This window comes from Pezoporus occidentalis, unplaced genomic scaffold (genome assembly GCF_034315485.1).
Source record: "Pezoporus occidentalis ecotype Australia unplaced genomic scaffold, CSIRO_AGI_Poc_V1 ctg302, whole genome shotgun sequence".
NCBI classification, from domain to species: domain Eukaryota; kingdom Metazoa; phylum Chordata; class Aves; order Psittaciformes; family Psittacidae; genus Pezoporus; species Pezoporus occidentalis.
Genome location: NW_026914964.1, coordinates 108,222 through 129,048, shown reverse-complemented (window position 1 = coordinate 129,048; position 20,827 = coordinate 108,222). Strand labels below are relative to the sequence as shown.

Below are 20,827 nucleotides of genomic sequence, written 5' to 3'. Positions count from 1 at the left end.
TGTTCTTAATGCTTTCTTTTCTTCCCTGCTATTAAGGAATCTGCTTCAAAACAAGCTGCCTGTCCTGAATATTTAGCTATTAGTGTCAACAATTCTATATTGAAGTATAAAGTATCCACAGCAAAAGAACATGCTACATAGGCAAGAATCCTACACTCTTCTGGGAAGAACAGAAATGTTCACAGAGCTCCATGTGCTACTTAACAAAGTTTATTGTACAGGTTACAGAGTTTGTAATTCAGACCCAGGGAGTCATTCAGTGACTGACCACTGGTCACTATGTGCTAGTGCCAGTTTGTACAAGCCCAGAGCACACAGATCTGCTGGTTTTAATGAAATTCACAGCAACATGGCATTGAAAATCGGGTACCTAATAATATTAACTGACGACTTCATAAGTCTGCTTTTACTTACAAAAATAGCTCTTTCTGTGTAGGATCTTCCCAATTAAATTGCTTCTTCCTTAGAAGTTCAAAAAATTCTCCTCTTCTCCTTTAAGGAAGTTAAAACAAAAGTTTTTGCAGCATGCTGACACAATTCAAACATCCAGCAATGACTATCCAGCCAAACTTGCCTTTGACTTACTTTATGAATAGTGCTAGGTCTGTGGCAAGAATGGCTTGTTTTATCATTTTCAGTGTGGCCTTGTATTCTTCAATGGAAAGGCTGCCGAGAATCTGGTTTCCCTTTTACAAAAAAAAAAAAAAAAAAAAAAAAAGAAGCCAGTGCTATCAGTAAAATGGGCAACAGCACACCAGTTTGTTAAAATGTCTCTTGGATACTAATTCATTATGAGTTGCTTGCTCATATCCGATGTCATTCTTTTACCCTGCTTTCTTTTGCACATTCCCCAATTTAAAAATAAAAATTCCAGTCTTCTTGAGTAATGGCAGAAAGCAGCACAGCAACAGCATCCTAAGCGACTATTACAAACCAAAACTCCAAGCAGAGCAACATCAAAGCCTTTGAGTTCATTCCATTCATCAAAATTAAATTTGCTGCTAGCTGTATTGTAGCATTTCTCTCTCATCTTCCTTCTGATCCTTCCCTGAAGCAGAGGCACTACAATAGATTCCAGTACCTGCCTATACACCTCACATAAATGAAAATATTTTCCTTTTATGAAGCAACATAACAATTAAATTCTATTACATAGTAATATAAGCTCAGCAGCCCACAGTTAAACCAAAGCACTACGGAGCTGGTGAAATAGCAACTTGCCTATATTTTAGAATTAGTTAATAATATAAACCAAGAACTTAGTTTCACTTGCATATTTACTTAACTTGGGTTTGGCTTCACTTTGGAATGTCAACATTAGCAGTGTTTGGTTTGGTCTCCTCAGAACTGCTTTGTGTATGTGCAGGCTGGAATGTTTTTTGAAATGAGAGCAAGGACTTGGGTTTGTTTGGTGGTTCATAAGAGGTCATGAAAATGACAACAAAGCCTTTTGTTTCCTTTGGTCCAAGGAAGCAGGTACTCAAAAGGATATTAGCAAGGCTTCCCTTGTCAAGCAACATTTGGAAAGGTTTGGCAGCACTCGGCAATGGAACCGTGATTTCAAAACTGCTTCATTTGCATTCTTTACCCAAAAAGGAATAAAGATCACTTAGGAATGTAAAGGGTGGGAATCTATCCAAAAGCTAAAAATAAAAAAGTAAATTAGGGAATAGTTTCCTTCAGTGTACAAAAAATGTGGCACTCACTGGACTATTCAGGATCATAAGGCATTGATCAAAATGATGATGCTCCATGATGGAGTGGCAATACAGTTGAGCCAGTGGATGTTCACTTCTGCAGAGTAAAAAGACCGATCAGATTAAGAAATCAAATTAAACATACTACTAGTCCAGAAATGACTTCCCTCTTAATGTTATTTTCTCATTAACAGTTTTTCCAACCCACCCAGGTTTGTGCTTAACCAGTTCCTTTCCTCTTTCTGTGTAAATTCCCAAACAAAGCAAATACATTTGGAAGGATGCAGGGGGTGTAAAGGCAAAAAGACAATGCTGTTAACTTTTCAGAGCATTGACAGCTCTAGTTTTCTGCCTTCTGTTATCTGTAGAGACCAGCTGCACACAAGGAGTGAGAATATAATACAAGGTTTTATGAAGAGTGAAAGTTTTTGTATGAAAGGGGAAGGCAACAAGGACTCATTCACAAGCAAAATTTAAGTGATGGCTTTGGGGTTTGTTACATTTTAAACACCTGCCTTGTGTATTCAGTCAGTTCAGTTACTGAACTTGTAAGTAAAATGCAGACCTAATCTGAAGCCTGCTGATACCCATGGTAGATTTCCTGCTGACCTCAGTGCACTGTTCTGCAGGGCCCAAAATTGTTGATCGAGTAATTTCCCAGTATTAGTAACTGTACTGGTACTTCATCACCACTCTCTTCATGACCAACTACTGCAATACTGTTACCTATCTTATGCCCAGGGTAAAATCCAAAAGGGAAACAAGATGTTGGCTGTACTACAGTCAGAGAAAACCAGCATGAAACCAACTGTGCCAATGCAGAATTTAAACCTATCTTAGTCTAGAAAATAGAATTTAATGTTTGAGTAGCTTTAGATAAAGCATATCTAAACTTCTCCTCTCTGAGGGTTTCTGATTTCCCCTGTTCCTCATTACGTAACATTCTTAATTTTTTCTACTGTATCTTCATTTTCAGACCCTGGTCCCATGTTGCTTATGTCATCTCTTCAATAGATCTCGATTCATTTGCAAGTCTCTTTGGCTGCTGATCCTGAATCCATTACTCTTAATTATAATCTGGCCTACAAATGTTTAATCATGTCAGAAATTCTTTTTTAGCATACAGTTCCTTGGGACTTTTTGTATGGTTAAGAATCATTCATATGAATTAGTAGCTGCAGGACTGGGTCCCTGTGTAAGTGACTGCACACGGAGACTCAGTAAAAGTCCTAAGAGGAGACTGGGAATTTCAGAAGCACAAAAATGTGTAGAAAAAGATGGAAAGACAAACTAAAATGCAGAAAGGGAGATTAAAGGATGCAAGCCCCTGAGGATTATGGGCTGACTGCCCAGTTCCTCCTCTGAGACCACTGCAAAAGGCATATAGAGCATATTTGCTTGTGTGTTTCTGGAGGGAAAAAAAACTGTAGTATGGTGCTAATGCATACTGGGTGAAAATTCCCATTGAGTTAAGTCGGATGCATACTGTGTCCCCTAAAGTTCATACTGACTGAAGAGAGAAATATGTGAGAAATATCTTTTAGTTTATCTTCCCAAGTTCTGCACCAAGCTAGAGCTTGCTCGGTACTCACAGACCCTGGTTGTCTGGGAAGACACAAGTGCTGGAAGTAAACTCAGGTCCTACTACTGTAGTACACAGCATTTCTGTTAAACCACTGCACTGAGCTAAAGAACACCACTGCCTTCTGAACACAGTGGTTTAGTTATGCACTATTCATACTCTGGGCTTGCCTACTTTACATGTGGGTTTGGAAGAAAATAAACCCTCAGCCTATCTACCAAAAAACCTTTCAGCAGTTTCTTTCCTGTAATTTCTACTACCAGGATTATTTTAATTTTTGAAACCTTGTTGCTTAAGAAAAAAACTATATGCTAAGTATCCACAAGATACTTAAGAAACAAAAGGGATCTGTTCCTAGAAACTTTTCAATGAAATGAGGGATTTAAAAAACAAAATTCATGGAACTTTCCATTGCAAAACAATTATTAAGCTGTAATCATTGCTGCTTTGAAGCATGTGCAAATGTTAGATCTTGCTATCTGTGATACTTTCCCAGGACATTTCTGAGAGGAGATGACGCATCTCCAGATGTCTTCCAGGAAATTTATTTTTAAATAAATAAAGCAAAAAATAACTAACTGGTTCCAGTCACTGCAAGGTTACAGTTACTGCTGAAATCCCCTATTAAGAAACTAGAAAAAGGTTATTCTTTCAATTTTGGGGATTTTGGTTGTTTTTAATTTGCTTTACACATCAGTCTTAGTGTTACCCTGAACACATCTATATGAACGGGTGGAATTCTGCTTCAGCTTACTTACTTTCTGTCTTTCAGTATTCTCTGCCTTGGACAAACTTTTCCTCCCCTAGTATCTTACTCTACACACAGTGAAAACAGCAGACAACTTCTTCCACCCTCCAACTCTCCTAGAAAAAGACAGAAGTATGCACTTCCGGGTATCTTTTCCTCATTGCTGGTCAGATCAGGACACATTGCCAAATCAGAGTAATCACATTATACCATGTTTTTTAAGTCAAGCTATTTATTTAAGGAAAGATTGTATACTGTTACTTGAATACTAAATTCACTGAAAAACACATTTTAAGCAGATCTGAAACTACTGATAAATTATAAAAAACCTAGGTATTTTTAGTTAAAAATTAAAATATGGAGAAAATTTTAGGAGAGTTCAGATGCCCTATTTTGATAACTTCAAAATAAAATATTTTCTTTAGTAAAAATATTTTGTTTCGAAGAATGTTTTGATTTTTTATGTTGTAAAAGTTTCTCTGTAATTCTAGAACTGATCAATGTTGAAGAGCATAGATAATACTAATCAGTGCAAAACAGTCATACATTTGTGATGTGATTTTAAATATGTAACTTATCCAAATCAACTTACAACTCTGCAAAAACATGAGTTCAAGATGGTAGGGAGACACCTTGGTATCAGATAGCTGCGGATCTCAGCTCAGAGACCCGCAGCTGGTTGAGACTAAACAGGGAACAGCTGGCTAGGCAGGGAGAAACCTGAAAAGCTCCACATTCCCTACAGATTGTCCCTTAGCAGCTGGGACCTTTTGCTGTCACTGTATGGGCAATGGGGGATATGACTTCTGAAACAGGAGCTTGAAGGTGCTGTCCCTGCACAGCCTACTAAGAGTTCACTTCATCTGCCATTTTAATTAGTCAACCACAGAGGTTGGGCTGTTCGCTGTGGACACTTGAATGCTTCTGGCTGTTCTTGCACTTACTACTTTGTTAAAAACCTGCTCCTTTACACACCCTCACATTGTGAAGTCAAATAGGTTGTACTTAATTTAGTGCTGTGATTTTGGTATTCATTTGTTTTTACTTAATTTCTCTCAGACTTACCTCTGTATGTAAGAGTTGTTCACTCCCCTGTGATCCAAATCATGGCTTAGAGTTGCTATCAGCAAAGCCAGTGTTTCTAAATCAGTCAGTTTGCTCTGTATGTAGACAGTAAAATAAGTGAGTTAGCTTTGTGATGGGGATTTATTTGCACAATGTGTTTTATATCTGCTGTCTTGGCTTTACCACACAGCAGATACAGTTCTAGCCCAAGGAGGAGAAGGACATAAAATGGGATGCTGAGAATAAGGGGTATCTCTGAAGTTGTGGTGAACACTAATAATCATTCTCCTACATCTCAATGCAGACATCAATGGAGACATCTAGCCCTGTTTACACTGATGAGGAAGTGACTTGCATATCACCTGACAGTGAAGAGAGAGCGTGAGGAATCATTTAAAATCCTGACCCCATGATTTAGCTCAGCTATTCCATTACCTCAAGGGCGTTAGGCTACATTTCAGTATAAACATTTATTATAAAATGTCCTTGGAATAATCAGAAGGAAAAAAAAATACATGCTTTTCATTGATTATTGGACAAATAAGTGAACAGAATTTTAAAACCCATAGAAAACAAAATTAACCACTATCTGACTCATTATTTTGAGTTTCTTCTGGACCTCCAAAACAGATTAGTGAACAGGTTATAGTTTCTCTTTTGTGACTGTTTCGTATCTTGAATATTGTTAAGCACAATTAGATAGAAAATTTATTTAAATCTGTCCAGTAAGAAACAGAAGCTGGACAAAGCTACACTGTTGACGCAGTGTTTCATAATGGGACAAGAGCCACAGGCACAAGAGTCAGTTCAGGAATTTGAAGAACAGGTAGTGAAAGCACTGCCACTGGGGGGCTGCACCCTCTGTACAATCAAAGTCAAGTTTTCTTTAAGCAGTTACAACTTCTGTAGATTTACATCTGTTTTCTAGAAGTGAAGCCTGTCCTTAGTGTAGTTAAAAGACAGATCAGCTTGGAAATGACTGTTTTTATGTTTCTGCTAGGAAGATGTGTCCCCCATCATATTTTGACCTCAAACTAGAGAAAAAATTAGAAACTTATGATCAACGCCATTCTGACTCCAGAATCTAGGACCCGAAAATCAGTGTGGAGTGAATCCAGTGTAGTGAGGAATAAAGGAGTTTATGGAAATTACAGTGGAGACAGACAGGATTCCAAAAATAGCAAGCAAGCTATCAGGATCATCAGATCTAGACCACACACAGAGAAAAACTACCATGTCCACTGCAGTATAGAAGGAATATGAAGCCTTTTCTTTTGTCTTGTCCAGCACCTTTTGTCTTGTTGTTTGTTTGTTTTGTTTTTTTTTGCGAGACAAGTTTTCAGAGGAAAGGAATGCCTCTTCATTATTGATACTAGGTTTTGGTCTACAAATAGGATTTATTTATTCTCTCAGAATTGTTTACTGAAAAATAATATAAACCAACTAATAACAATGGTCTGTAATCAAAGTGAAGAAACACATTAATACAGAATAAATGGACACATTCTCTTTTCTTCAAGAATATAAAAAAAAATCTAAAAACATATTTTGAAAAAATCTTGAATTGGTATCTTTAATATTCTGGGGATCATATAACTCTTCAATATTTACACAAAAGATAGATTAAGGTTTTTTTAAAAGATATTATATGTCTTTTAAGTGGAAGCTTGAAGCATTGTTCAAAAGCGTTGAAATGAGCATTTAAATCTTGATTTCCAAAAACATTCTACTCTTTGTCTAAAGCTGTATTCAGCTCTGTTCGGACTTAAAAAATTTCCTGTTGAATACTATAAGGAAACATCCTGAAAGAGGGTCAGTCTTTTTCATCTCCACCTTTTTGACTTGCTTGTAGCATAAGAATTAACTTTAAAAAAGGACATAATCATGCATATGTTTTATTTGAGATTTTCCCACTGTATCTACCTAATCATTTCCAGAGGATTTAACTGAAACTGGGTACATAACAAGATGACAGCCATTTCACAAACCAAGCCCTTAAAGCTGTACACCTTCAGCAAAAATATGTTGATTTCATTAGCAGTGCCACAGGATGATGACCATCTTACTGACATGGCAATCAAACTATGTATCATTATAAAATTTTTTTAGAAGAAAATTTTTAGAAGATTCTTAATGTAGAAACAGCAAAATGTACCTGAATTTTACCAGATTTTAAAGCAGCAAACATGCACTGCGCTGTATTAAAGGCATGTCTCCAATTGTGATAAGCAACGTTTTTCCGGTAGTTTTTCTTTACACTTAAAATCCATCTGCAGAGAACCTTTAAGAAACAGCATCACATAGTTAACTGTAAATGTATTTGAAGTCTATTTTTATGAAAACAAATATTTCTGTAATATTCCTGCTTGAAAACTCTCACAGCAAAAAAAAAATAGTTCCTTTTAAAAGTTCAAATGTAACATACTTGTAACTGCCAACATAGATAAGAATATGCTTACATCCACTAGTTCAGCCTTTCATTGAGTACGTAATACTTATGTGTTTGGGGTTTTATTACTAATGGCTAAATGTTAATACCAGATGCAGTGCTGTTAATTCAGAAACTGAGTTAAGTTGAGCTAACTGGGAGAAAAAAAATCCTTGTTTGTAACAACATATTTGACAGAGAAAATGTATTTTTTTATTTACAGAGCTCTCTTAAGACCTGTTTTGATAAAGAACTTGTGGCTCTTCCCTCATATCAGCTTGTCAAAAGACAAGTAGAATAGGACTTCTGAAAGGAAATAAGTATGACAGAAAGACAGCGATCACTGTATTGCTGGCTAGTATTTTTTTTTATGGAGGAAGAAAGTATGTCCTGGATGTTTTACAAAACAGTTTTACAAATTGTGGGTTATACTTCTAAAAACGTGAAAGGTGTGAAGATCAGATAGTAATTCAATGTGTACTAGAAAGGTCCTTTTGTTTAAATGAGTACAGCATACTGCTCTATGTTAAATGATGGCCTTGGTTTGTTCAAGAAAATTTCTAGTATTTCTAGTGAAACACTGTGTACTTACAGAAATGAAAATCCAGTATCATTCACCCACATAAATGATTCCACACAGAAAAAGCAGCAGTGTTCTCTACCTTTCCACTGTTAAAAAAGGAGTGCTAACCTACTGCCAGTTTTCTTTAGCTCTAGTATGGAAAGTTGAAAGTGTAGCTTCAAATCTGTCAATGTTCTCTTGCTCCTATTGAGATGTGTGATTATGTGTCTACTGTCATGGTGTTGTTTTGGTTTTGCAAATCCATCACAATTTTTCCACTAAGAACTAGAAGCCCACCACTTACTGGGCAGTACAAGTTCTTGGCCTTACTACAAAGGTGAAAATAAGTACTATTCAAGTAATAAGTAATATTCAAGAGAAAATAAGTAATATTCAAGAGATCAGACTAGGTAATACAGTACTCCTTTCAGCCCTTGAACACTACTAATTCAAACTGGCCTATAAACTGGTGATCTAGAAAATAAATACCTGTTTTCTTTTACTAATTTGTTTGCCTATGAAGTCCTCTGAATAAATCTTGCTTTTTGAAACTTTTTAAGTTTTGTTCTAAACTATATAAAGGAAAAATAAAGTATTTAAAAATGAAGGGGTTTACAAATAGAAATTGCGTGTATTGACTGGAAGATGCCTAAAAGGTTATCCTAGAGGTCTAATCTAGTCTACCTACAGGGCTGGGAGGAAAGTAAAAACACCTACCTAGATCACCTCTGACAGACATATCTACAACTCAGTCTATTAGTAAAAACATTCACAGAAGTTTCCACAGCCCACCTAAGTAATCTGTTTCAGTCTTTACTATCTTTATAAAGATGCCCCTCATCTCTCATCTAATCTTTTCTGGGGGAAAGACTAAGCTAATTACTTTTATTACCCTGTACAGACATAGAGAACAATATTATTGTCAACTTTGTAACAGTCTTTCACTTACTGAAAGGTTCTGTTTTTCAATATTCTGCTTTCTGGAGAAAGCCAGATTAACTAATTCAAATTTTGCTCAATCTCCTCAATTCTTATTTCTTTAAAAATGGCTTGGATCTCTCTGTGCCTCTTCAAATAATAAGCTACAATATAATTACTCCATGGATATTTAATACCACTCTGTCAGGAAAGAACAAAATTTGCCCCTTTTTGCTACTATGGCACATTATTGACTTTTACATGGTTTATAATACCAGTAGCTGTGAAGTCTCTGTTACCACTTCTGTTTACCATTTTTAATTTATGCATTTGACATGACTGCTACTGCTGAACCCAGGACAGACTGATTTTGTTAAGTCTTTAAATATTTGTTCTTACTGATTTTGAAATATTGCTATATATTCTCAAACTCATTTGAATTTTAACTGAGTCCTCTACTTCCAATCCCCAAGTTTTCTAAAAGTGTTGCACAGACCATTAACCGAATTACTGATTATTCAGTAAGACCAAACTAAGGACACACTCCAGTACTGCCCACTTTACATGCCTTCCTAGTTTGCTAACTACTCTTTAATACATATTTCCATTTATATTTATTGTGGACTTATTTCACTATTCTCCTAATTTTCTAATACTTAAGTTGTCTCTTTACGTGAAACAACATTTGACAACATTCATACCTCATGTTTCATTTGGAAATTTTGCACCAGGTTGAGGTCTGTGAACATTCGTATTGTACACAGTGTTGTTTCAAAATCTGATAACTCAAAATCACTGAAGTTGAAGTCAGTTAGGTTGAGAGATTGTGCGGATGGTACTACAGCAGCCTAGAGAAGAATAACAGAACACAACTTAGACTAGGAAAGAAAAGCATAACATAAATACTGGCTTTTTCCACAAAAAAAAAGTAGTGAGATACTCAAAATTTTAACTTTGCATTACATTGAAACCTGATGATTACTTCTCATTTATCTTTCCTTCGCCTTTCTCATTTAACATTGCCTTATATCCTTAGATTTAACACACACTTTGCCATAGATCAAAAGAATAAGGGAAGGATTAGGGAATTTGTGAATGCTCCATCCCTGGCGGTGTTCAAGGCCAGGTTGGACAGAGCCTTGGGTGGCATGGTTTAGTGGGAGGTGTCCCTGCCCATGGGAGGGGGGTTGGATCTGGATGATCTTGAGGTCCTTTCCAACCCCAACTATTCTATGATTACCAGGTCAGTCTGTCATCTAAACCGCCAAGGCAAATTGTAACCAAGAGTATGTATGAAACTGGGAGACTGAGAATTTAAGGCAGTGGAGTTTTACGTTTTTCTGGATGTGCAGACATAAAAATCTGCAACTGTTTACATTTTTCTAAAAATGGTGAGGAAAGAGATGTCAATAGAACAGAATTCCTAACAGAATCCACATTCAGCACTATGGTAGTCAGAACATGCCCACAGGCAGAGCTTTCTCTGGTTTAGAAACCTGAAAAATTAGGCTTCACCTGTGATCCATAATCTTTAAAAACTTTGGACTGTTTTTGATCTAATCTGAATACAGTCATAAACCTTCAATATGAAATGTGAAATTATAAAGTACACAAAAAAAAAACCAGCTCTATACTTTTACAAATCTGTAACTTCTATTATCAGTAACATCTCCATGTATTACATGTACTCCAACTTGGTTGTAATTAATTGACTTTCGACGTCAATGTTAAGGTTGCTAACAAAATAAATGGTAAGTCTTACACTATAGAACACAATTTAGTATCTTTTTCTTTTCAGTAAAATAGAAGGTAGAGTTGTCAGTGCTACTTCTTTACAGTTGTTTCACCTCAATATGAGTGTGGTTTAAAAGAAGGTCAGAGAAAACTGAAATGGTGAAAAAAATAAACCTATGTGTTCATCTTCTTCTTTGTAATTCTAGGGGAAAGACATTTCTCCAGCATGGGGAACTGTGTCCTGGAAGGCTGAGACACTGAAGAGGAAGCATGTTTCATAATCTGCAATATTTTTACATGTAGCGTACAAACCAGTTCTCCCCATGTCTACCAATCTCTGTTCCATATAAATGTGCTGTTATGTTTCCTGGGTGTCAATACTGGAAAGTCATGAAAGATTATGAAAAACAGGATTTGCACAGGAAAAAAAATCCATCCCTCTTACACATTTCTTGTACCAGAAATTTTGTGTCCCTCAGTTTGGATTCATTTTGTATTTCACCTATGAGCATGTGAAAGAACCACGAGGCCAGTATGTTCAGTGCAAAATAAAGTGACCATTCACAAACTCTAATGACATAATTTTGAAAAACTGCAACTGCCGTCTGGTATTTCATGAGGAAAGGGGCTGGAAGGACACAGTAGGAGCTCAACAGAACACTTCGTGCCTGTGTTCTGACTTCATTCACAATTTATCTTTCCCTTCCTTGATCTCCTGCCTTTGACAGCTAGAACAGCAAGTTTCATTTCAGCTAACATTTCAGGGTAAAAAACTTGCACATTGAAATCTTAGCTGTTCTTGAAAAGAAAGAGAGGTAACAACTACAAAGAAATTGAATCATTCAGATTTACAAAGAAAATCAAACTGCAAAAAAGCAGAAGATAACTACTTTCGTATTAGGCAACAGTCAGAAAGTCTGTATGCCATAGGGGATGTTTTCAGTAATCAAAGTTGTAGAATGTGCACCAAAGAAAGAAAATAAGCTTTCTAAATAAAAGAATAATGCCTAAAGAAGTAATTTGAAGAATGGTCACTGAATTAAGTATCTTGTATGCAAAAGCACAAAGAAGGAACCAAATGACCAATGAAGTGGCTAGATCTGCACTGCTATACACAACAGGACAGGGATCATTCTCTAGCAGTCATGTGAAAGGCTACAAACTGATTTGTCCGTACAACATAGCACTTGGTCCGTGGTTTCCTTTGGGCTCTGCGTGGTGCCCTGAGGTTCCAAGATACCCTTATATTTAAGGCCTGGTTTTCTTTTTTTTTTTATTTTTCAGCTTAAATTATCTGAATTAATCTGATTGCTGTGTTAAAATTCAGAATGATGGTTTCATAGCATGAAAATCTTCTCTCAGTGAGCAACAGTGTGGTGGGACTAGGTCCAAAATCTGTACAACACTAACTGTTCCAGAAATAACCTTAGTCTTGTGCCTTGCTCTGTGGCACCTTGCTTGTTCAGTCCAGTCCCATACTGCCTACCTTGTGGTCTTCTCTATCTGCCTTCCTCTCCATCCCTCCATCCTTCCCATTTTTTTTTTGTGCAGCAGGCTGATGCTATTTCCCCAGAAAGTCTCCTCCAACAGAGAGAACTGAAGAAACTAAGCACAGGCTATGTTTTAAACCATACTTGAAATTTTAGCTATAGTTATTCCTTAGGCAGTTGTTTCTAAACCCAGAATTAAACATGAGCAGAACAGGACACTGCACAGAAAAGTAACTGTAAAAATAATAAAAAAAATATCATCACATTAACAATTAAATTCAGAATTTCTGTGTAAGGCAGTAAAGTTGCACCCATACTTGGGATGCTTGAAATGTACCAAAGTTATAAAACATACAACATTCAGACTTAGCTGCAGACAGAAGCGTTCTCAACATTTTGCTTCTGAAATACATAATTATTGTGTAACATTGCATCAGCTGTTACTGGCACTCAAACTCAGTTGGTATACTTCTGCTTCTCCTGCAAATAACTGCAGCTCTTTAGCCAACCTGTATCTCTCATTGCAATGTTTCTCTTTTATGTCCTCTATTGATTCAACTCAGAAACTGATCAGTTTAAGCTTCACTGTATTTTTTATTTCTGGAAGATGTGCTTCTGCATGTTTAGGGCTCACATCCATGCCTTTGTTGTTCTATTAGTTGAGCATTTCTAACATAATAGTAAAAAATTTAATTACCGCTGTTACCTGCAGCTCCCTCGTTTCCTCCTCAGCAGCAGAAGCATGGTATGAGAGAACCTACAGAAAGAGGAAAGTAGCCATTAGTACAAACAAAAGAGCAATATAGTGAAAAGGTATTTTTCCTAAAGCAGAATTCTCAGTTCGCAGCTGCATGGCTTTGCATTGCATTGCTATTGCTGATGAAATTTAGTTTCTATGCAGCGCCCATGCTGGTTTTAAGGGAGCTCTCGGGAAGCATATGAGGAGGTACCTGTAGCTTTCAAAAATCTCGCACAGCACAGAATCTTCTTGAGATAATTAGTTTCTATAAAAGAGCAAAGAACTCTGATTTTTTCTTTGGAAAGGTTTTATGCCCCACTTTCAAAGACAAATAATACACGAACCAGCTATAAATATGAGCCTGACATTGTTGCCATAGTAATCCTTTCAGGAGTTTCTTCAGACATAAAAGAAAGTTTTGCCCTAACTGAAACTTGGCAAAAAATCTGAAAGACAGTATGCTTGGTTTAAATTAACAAAATAAGCTCGTATCCTTTTAGCTGTTGAGAACCAAGGACATGAAAATGTTATACAGGTTTTTTAGCAACTAGAGACTGACTTTTTATGAAAAGAAGCCATCTTATATACCAGCCTATAACCTGTCTGGACTTTCTACATTACCTATAAAGTGTTATAGTAGGAGAAAGAATTGCTAATTTGCCATGTAAACAAACAACTCTTTTTTTTATGCACTGAAATGGTTTTGACAATAATTTTACCACCTTTTTATTTAACATTGCTTAACAGAGGTCTATTTGAGAGTTTTAACATTTCTTGTAAAGGCTACAGGGTACATAATCCCCATTTAGGAATTCTGTAAACACTCTGTTTACATAATGAATGTTAGGAAATTCAAAGTCTACAAATTTGGGACTTTCAGCTTCAAGTTATCACCTCCAAGTAACTCAGCTTCTCAGACTGAAGCCTTCTTTAGCTATTAACAGTAACCATTTCAAAGGCTGAGATCAAAAGATGTTCATCTTGTTATGGTCTGATGGAGTCTGAGGAAATTACTGAAAACCTACATTAATGCCGCTTTTACTCCACAAAATGGTTTGTCTAAAGGACTGAGCCAAAATCATCACAGAAAACCTCAGACAATAAAAGGAAGCCCCTAATCCACCAAACTGTTTCCTCTTCCTATGCAACAGAACAAAGCCATATTTTGCCAATGTGTAGCCTCATGTAGAGGAAAAGATGCATTCAGCTCACCACAAAATCACATGAGTAAGGTTAAAATACAATACCAAGTTAAATAGTCTGCTGGCAGATACAGAAACAAGCAGAAAAATTCCTGTGCAACTCAACAGGCCAAATGCTGTTCTTGTAGGGGAGAACAATTTCTGTTCAGTACCCATGCAAACGGCTGCACTTCTGTGTAGAGAGAAGATCTTGGAGAACTTACGATCCATTTAAGCTAATGAAAGACCGCCTAGATTTTGAGCTCACCTCTAATGTCACCATTTGTTTGGCCATGGCTCTTTCTACAGCTTCATACATCTGTGTATTTTGGATCCCCAAGCCACAAAAGATGACAAATGCTTCCAGGAACTGTTCATCATTTCTGTTGAAAGCCTTGATTTTGCCCGAATTTTCTTCCATCTTATTCACAAGTTGGCAAACCCCTGTGCCAGGATACAGAAATTAAAAGATGTAAAACAGAGAACTGCTGACATATCACCTATGTATGGAACATCAAGAGAAAAACTGAGGCTACAACAGCTTAGCCTACAGTATAAACCAGCAACAGACATAAAGGTGACACACAGGAGTGCTACAGGATTTTCACCAGAGTTTTTTTAGAGTAATTTCACTGTATTACAGAGTAAATGCTAAAATGTTCTATATTTCTTAGTAGATTCAAAAGTATTTCTTAGGATTTGTAAACCACAAATGTAGGGCTTTACAGACATGATTATCTTGTGAAATTCCAGGATCATTTTATTATTACTAGTATTCTAGATTGATTTAATCCCTAAAGACAATCTGTCCTTTAGAGGCTAATTAGACTTTTGTAACCATGCCAAAAGACCATTTATGAAAGTCAGAAGAGTGGTACAGAGAGTTTTCACTTCCTTATTTGAGTCAGTACTGGAAATTTATTTAAATAAATGAACTAAACAGAGAATACCCAAGTTGAGGCTCAAACCTAAAGCATACTCCCTGATTCTGTGAGGATGTGATTGAATTACAGCCTGCTCCAAAGACTGCTGAGCTCACTGAAAAGCATCTTTCTTACTGAATTTGACTTGTTAGGTTCAAACTTGTTGGTAGTTGCATCTGTTTATTTTTTATTAAGAATTTCTGGACTCTTGATGTGCACATGCCACTGACAGATAACTTCTACCAAACCTTGCTGCAACTTAGATCCTTCACCTAATTTATAAGCAGAGGGAAATTCACACATATACCTCACTTTAGTTTTAGGCAAGGATTTTTTAGGCAGTTTCTGCTAAGAAATCAAAGTATTAATTAAAGCAGCTGCACTGTAAGTATACATTGTCTTTGGCCAAAACTGCTCTGGGGGTGATTATTCTCTTTTAAGTGAGTCCAAATGTTTTCTCACTCTCATGAGTGTAAGTACTAATAGTTTCAAGCATAAAAGCAAGCATTTTCCTGGTCACATGCAAACTGTGCTTCTAGAAGAACACTGGTGTTGCATGTAGAAGTTTAATGTCTGTTGACAGTGTAACACTGTCTTGTTTCCAAAATACATTTTGTTTGGGGATCTTATTTTAGTGTAAAAGTCACCTGTAAAGCGATCAGTAAGAACATTGTGACTGCAGCTGTAAACTGTTGTGGCAGGGGTGTGGTAAATGAATACTGCAAACAGGATTCTGAACCTTTTTGGAATGAGATTACTATATACTTCAATAATAGTAAAAATACCTAGTCCCAGCAAATAAAGATTTAACTAAGAGCAAGATTAACATACCTGTGGTGAAAGCTTTAGATTTGAGAGAATGAAAAAGTTCTTTTCACCTTTCTTGTCAATAAGATTTGCTCGGTTTTGCTGTGGACAGTTTTTCCCACCCCATGCACATCTGCCCAGCACACTTAACCAAATTCTGGTAAACAAAATGAAAATCTAAATCTTAAAAATGAAAAAGTAGACTTATAATAGTCTTACATAGTATATAATATGCTAATGGAATTTCTGGGTATTGTCCCAAAGACAACTTCTTAACCTTGCCCTATTACAGATCTGAGCATTAGGCAGGCTGTGAAACCTTAAAAGAATTTAAGGAACATCTCCCAGCGAGAATTACTCAGAGTTGGAAAACCCACCTAAATGGGTAGCCTGATTAAAACTTTCAGTTCGAATTTCCACAGTAAATAACAGTAGAAAAAATATATATGAGGTCAGATGTGACTGTTTTACCAGTACTAAAAGCATAGTGAGATATCTCTACTTAAAGTTCAACAGTTCAATCTTTGTCTTGGTCTTCTAGAGTCTGGTAGAATATTTAAACAAAGTAATAAAAGAACTAATTTGAGAAGCTGATATGAAAAGAAATTTCAGAGAACTCCATCAGGTAAAGATGACGCTTCTATTTCTGCTTCAGGAGTTAAAAACAAACAAACCAACCCCAACACACTTAACCCCCCAAACTTGTCTTCATGGAAGAGACCTCATATTTACTATATACATTGGATTATGCAGTTTTGCCACAATTCTCAAGAAAAATTATTTGAAGATCATTAAAAAATGCATTCTTGGAACTCTTCACATTTACTTCCCAAATGTTTTTTAAGCTGTGGAACCTGGATTCATGCTGCTATCTAGGAATCAGTTTATATTATGTTCTGCTTGCTTGTGGAACTTACTGATGCCAGGAAAGCAGGCTGATACACATTCTACTCTTCATGGGATTGGAAAGTCCTGGTAATTTCCAAAAGCATCATCATCCCTATGTTTAAGATGAACCAGAAACTCCGTGCAAGACTTAAGCTTATTCCCTGACCAGATCCTCAAAACTTTTTATGTGTTGTCTTTGAGGACCCAGACTACAGCCACCTAAAAGTTTTAGGAAACTAGAGACAGCTAGACTTCTAAGTTTCCATAAGCATCTAGGCCTAAGTGATGTCAAATTACTTCTGAAAATGCTACACCAGGAAACTATGGCCACTCTTTAAAACAGAAAACTAGTTCTATCAAAATGAAGGAGATGCTGCAGATATACTTACACTGAGTAGCTTTAGACACTTAAACCTATTGTCTTACTATAGTACTATTGGCTCCCAGTGTAATCCACAGATAGAAGTGGGCACATCCAAAGGACAGTTGGTAGCACCAAAAATGGCACAGCATCTCATCTGAGGAAACCGTCAATATTTGTGCAGTTCAGATCACTTTTTTCACATGCCACTACTGCTTCCTAAAAGCCCAGCACTACAAACAACTCAGGCCTGAAGGGTTTATTTACTGATTTAGTTAGGTCTTCTCTTCCTTTCACTGCCTTGTAAAAAGGTCTGCACAAGCAATAGGGGTAACTGACTCTCTGAACAGGAAGCAATGAAAATTTTACTTACAGAAAGGTTTTGATTGCAAGTATAAAACCAGTGAAGTATCACAAGAGAGCTGTACGTACTTGGTAACTTACTAGGTAAGCAATTTAAAGTCAAGGTTGCAGTGTATGTGAAAACATGATGATTAAGGACCTTTTTTCCTGGGTTGAGATTCCATGTTGCTGAGATTCTGCAGCGGAGCACAGAAATATTTCTATGAAATGTATATTTTTTGAAAAGATACCTACCTATCACTTTATTTTTTTTCCCATTTTTTATTGGTGCACACAGCAAACTCTTTATGTGTTGACTTACATTTTCTGCACTGTCATTCTGTTAAACAAACAAAAAATATAGTTACAATTTGAAAGACTAATATTCAAAGTGAAAAAAGTGAAAAAGCTGTAGAGCTGGGATCTACAGCTGTTCTTGGCTTACATAGTCCTTCAAAAGTAAACCATGTGTTCAGAGAGTTTGCACATCTTTGGCCGGACAGTATAATAAACACCGTATCTGATAAATAAAATATGATGACGATCTTGATTCAGTAAGATTTTACAGTGGCTTGTGTAATTGTGCTAACAGTGTGCTAACTTTGTAATAGATTCTTTCATAAGAAGGTACCACTTCCATGAAAATTACGAATGGTTCCACTCAGTGCAGCTGAAAAGAGACCAGATGGGCTTTAGGACACCTTTTTACTCTCATCAAGTGATGAGCTGTAAAAGGAATTGACCTTTCCCCTTTGCAGCTATCCCCTCACTTGCAATATGGCAATATAAGGAATAGAGAACAGATGTCATAAAACAAAAGTAACTACCTGACTTTAAGCTAACTGTGCATTTTGTGGCTGTAAAATTTTCATTGACCCTTTTGGTTTGTTTGAGATCCCTTTATTAATCCACCAACAAAATGAAAGGAGGCTTAGAGAAGACCAAATTATGACCCTAAGAACAGGTAGGAAAATTACAGCTCTGCCTTGACACTGCTCCTACACAGTGGTGGAGCAACTGGGTGTTGAAAATCATTATCCAAAATTCCTGTGTAAGTAATCTAGATTCCAGGGTAAAATGCAAAAGAACTCTAACCCTGCTGACAAAGTGCAAAGGCCTTATTTAGACACACAGCTGTTTGGATGACTCTCAATTTTACCTTAAAATGTTTTCAAAATAATCACCTTTTTCTTTATTGGTCTATACAGTATACCTGCCTGATTCTGGTTTTTTTTCCCCTCCTGCAGTTAAGATAACTTTGAGCCCTGTACTGCAAAGTGGTGAGCACTCAATTCCTGTGTTGCTCAATCCTTCCTAGAAACCCATTCCAGAGCACCTATGAAACCCTGCACATGGAAAAATGGAAGAAATGCAACTTCCCACCATGAGCCTGACCCTTCTTTCCACTTACTGAAATAATCACACCAAACACTAACCTTTTTTCATTGTGCATCTGAGGACAGAGTTAGGTAGAGCTATCTGCTGATCATAACAACTCCTCTCCCAGGTAGTACCCTCTCCCTGAGCCCCTCTAGCCAACAGGCTTACATATAATAAGAGCAGATATCTTTCTAATTTTGGCATTGACAGGAAAATATGGAATTACAAATTATTTTTTTTTTGTTTATGATGACTTTGAAGGCAACCTGACTGTAGTCTGAGTCTTGCCAAGTGACCTTCCCTCCTAACTCTCTGTGTGCTCAGTAGTATACCATATCGCAAGCTCACACTTGACAAGTGTGAAGCAAAAGATCCCAAAGAAAAGTGGAGTTGTTCCGTCTCCAAAACAGTGAAGAACTTGCATCTATAACATTAATCTTTGCCAGAATAAGAAGGGAAAGGGAGGATAAAAGGGAAGGAACTCATGAGAGTCTCTCAAAAGTCACTGTAAACTACTGAGGATTACTATGAAAAATTCCAACTTTCTTCACTTCAGTGTTTTCCATAGAACATACTGCAAGCTCTCTACATCGCACAGTCTATTTATTGAGAAAATAATGTAAAGCTTTTTTAACAATGGCTGTAGGGATAAATCACACCCCCCCCCCCAGCCACCTGGGCCACTGTGTGGGTACTATACTGTTTCTTCACTGATAATTTTAGCAAGCAAAGGTACCTTCCTTTGTGTTTGCATCATTCTGTGGCCATTAAATTAATAGAAATAATAAGAGGAAAACAAAAAAGGTTTAAAAGGTAAAGAGAAAAACACATTTTCCGATTCTGAATTTTAAATCTAATCTTATTTTACATACTGTCCAGGGAAATCTTCTGTCTTTGCAGATATCTGGGATGTTGAGCGGCTCCATTGTATTCTTGACATACTGAGCATACATATAATTGATTTTGTTTGCATCACAGTCCCTGAAGGATACAATACTATTATTATTTCCTTAGTATGAAAATGGATCATTTCATTATACAAAGGAGGCAATTGTAATAACTTTCCTGTATGAGGAAAGAATATAACCAACAGATATATAACAGAGTGGAGTTCAAATCCTGTATCTTAATCCAGCTGTCATCACAAAACAGCAGAGTGGATTGATTTATATGTTCCACCATTTCTTTAATATTCAACAATGTTAACACTGAACACCAAACTTAAGAAATAAACAAATTAGTGCAGTTTATACAGATGAAGGATAAAGAATGAACAACTGGGTTTATATTGAAATAAACAAAACTTTTTGAAAACAAACTCCATTCACAAATCTGACACACCTGAAAAATCAATACTGGATGAAATTCACATTTTTTTAAATGGAGTGCAGCAGGCATTTTTGTGAATTTTCTGCTAAGTTTCAAGTTCGTTTCAAATTTGTTCTAAAGTAAAGGCATAATCAGTTGCATGGGGATTCTGTTACTGAAACAGAACTGTTTATTCCAAAGGAGAACATAAAATACCTTGACAGAATCAACCTACTTTTTTAGCCACAGTGTATTCAATTAAGGCATTTCAGTTCTCTTGGATCCTTTGCCTGCTTTGGAAAAGGACATACGTCCTAGTAATAAACCTATTCTCTTTAAGCTCCTGTAGTTTCCCTGTGACATTTGACTTGGCATTAGCAATCCTTCTGGTGTGAGGATGTTCACAGTGCTGGAGGAAGAAAATTGCTCTTTCATTATTTCACAAAGTTGGTTATACAGGGCAATGCCCCACAACTGTGAAAACTGGTCTGATTTGAGGTTTGATTCAGGGTCCTTGATTAAATAATAAACCTGAAATTTGTTATGTAAATTAATACTTCCCATCTAATCCAATATTTCTGCTATTGCCCAGATCGTGCCCTTGAAGCATAGGGTTCTAACTCCAAGTGTTGACCCACAGTACAGTCCTTGGCATATAACTATGATTATAAGAT

At 36.6% G+C, this 20,827-nt stretch overlaps 1 protein-coding gene across 8 annotated transcripts in view; it reads right to left on the bottom strand.

Moving 5' to 3' along the window:
- Positions 1 to 20,827, bottom strand: part of PDE5A (phosphodiesterase 5A) — a 64,937-nt gene that overhangs the window by 4,210 nt on the left and 39,900 nt on the right. For 7 of the 8 annotated variants that reach the window (XM_062627583.1, XM_062627581.1, XM_062627584.1 and 4 more), the window contains 10 exons: positions 19,718 to 19,826; positions 17,721 to 17,805; positions 14,413 to 14,588; positions 12,922 to 12,981; positions 9,702 to 9,848; positions 7,248 to 7,373; positions 5,093 to 5,187; positions 1,707 to 1,794; positions 586 to 686; positions 415 to 492 (listed from right to left, as the gene is read on the bottom strand). In XM_062627583.1, coding sequence (XP_062483567.1) covers positions 415 to 492; positions 586 to 686; positions 1,707 to 1,794; positions 5,093 to 5,187; positions 7,248 to 7,373; positions 9,702 to 9,848; positions 12,922 to 12,981; positions 14,413 to 14,588; positions 17,721 to 17,805; positions 19,718 to 19,826 — 1,065 coding nt within the window. The remainder of the gene's footprint in view (positions 1 to 414; positions 493 to 585; positions 687 to 1,706; positions 1,795 to 5,092; positions 5,188 to 7,247; positions 7,374 to 9,701; positions 9,849 to 12,921; positions 12,982 to 14,412; positions 14,589 to 17,720; positions 17,806 to 19,717; positions 19,827 to 20,827) is intronic. The other variant, XM_062627582.1, reaches the window with a different exon arrangement.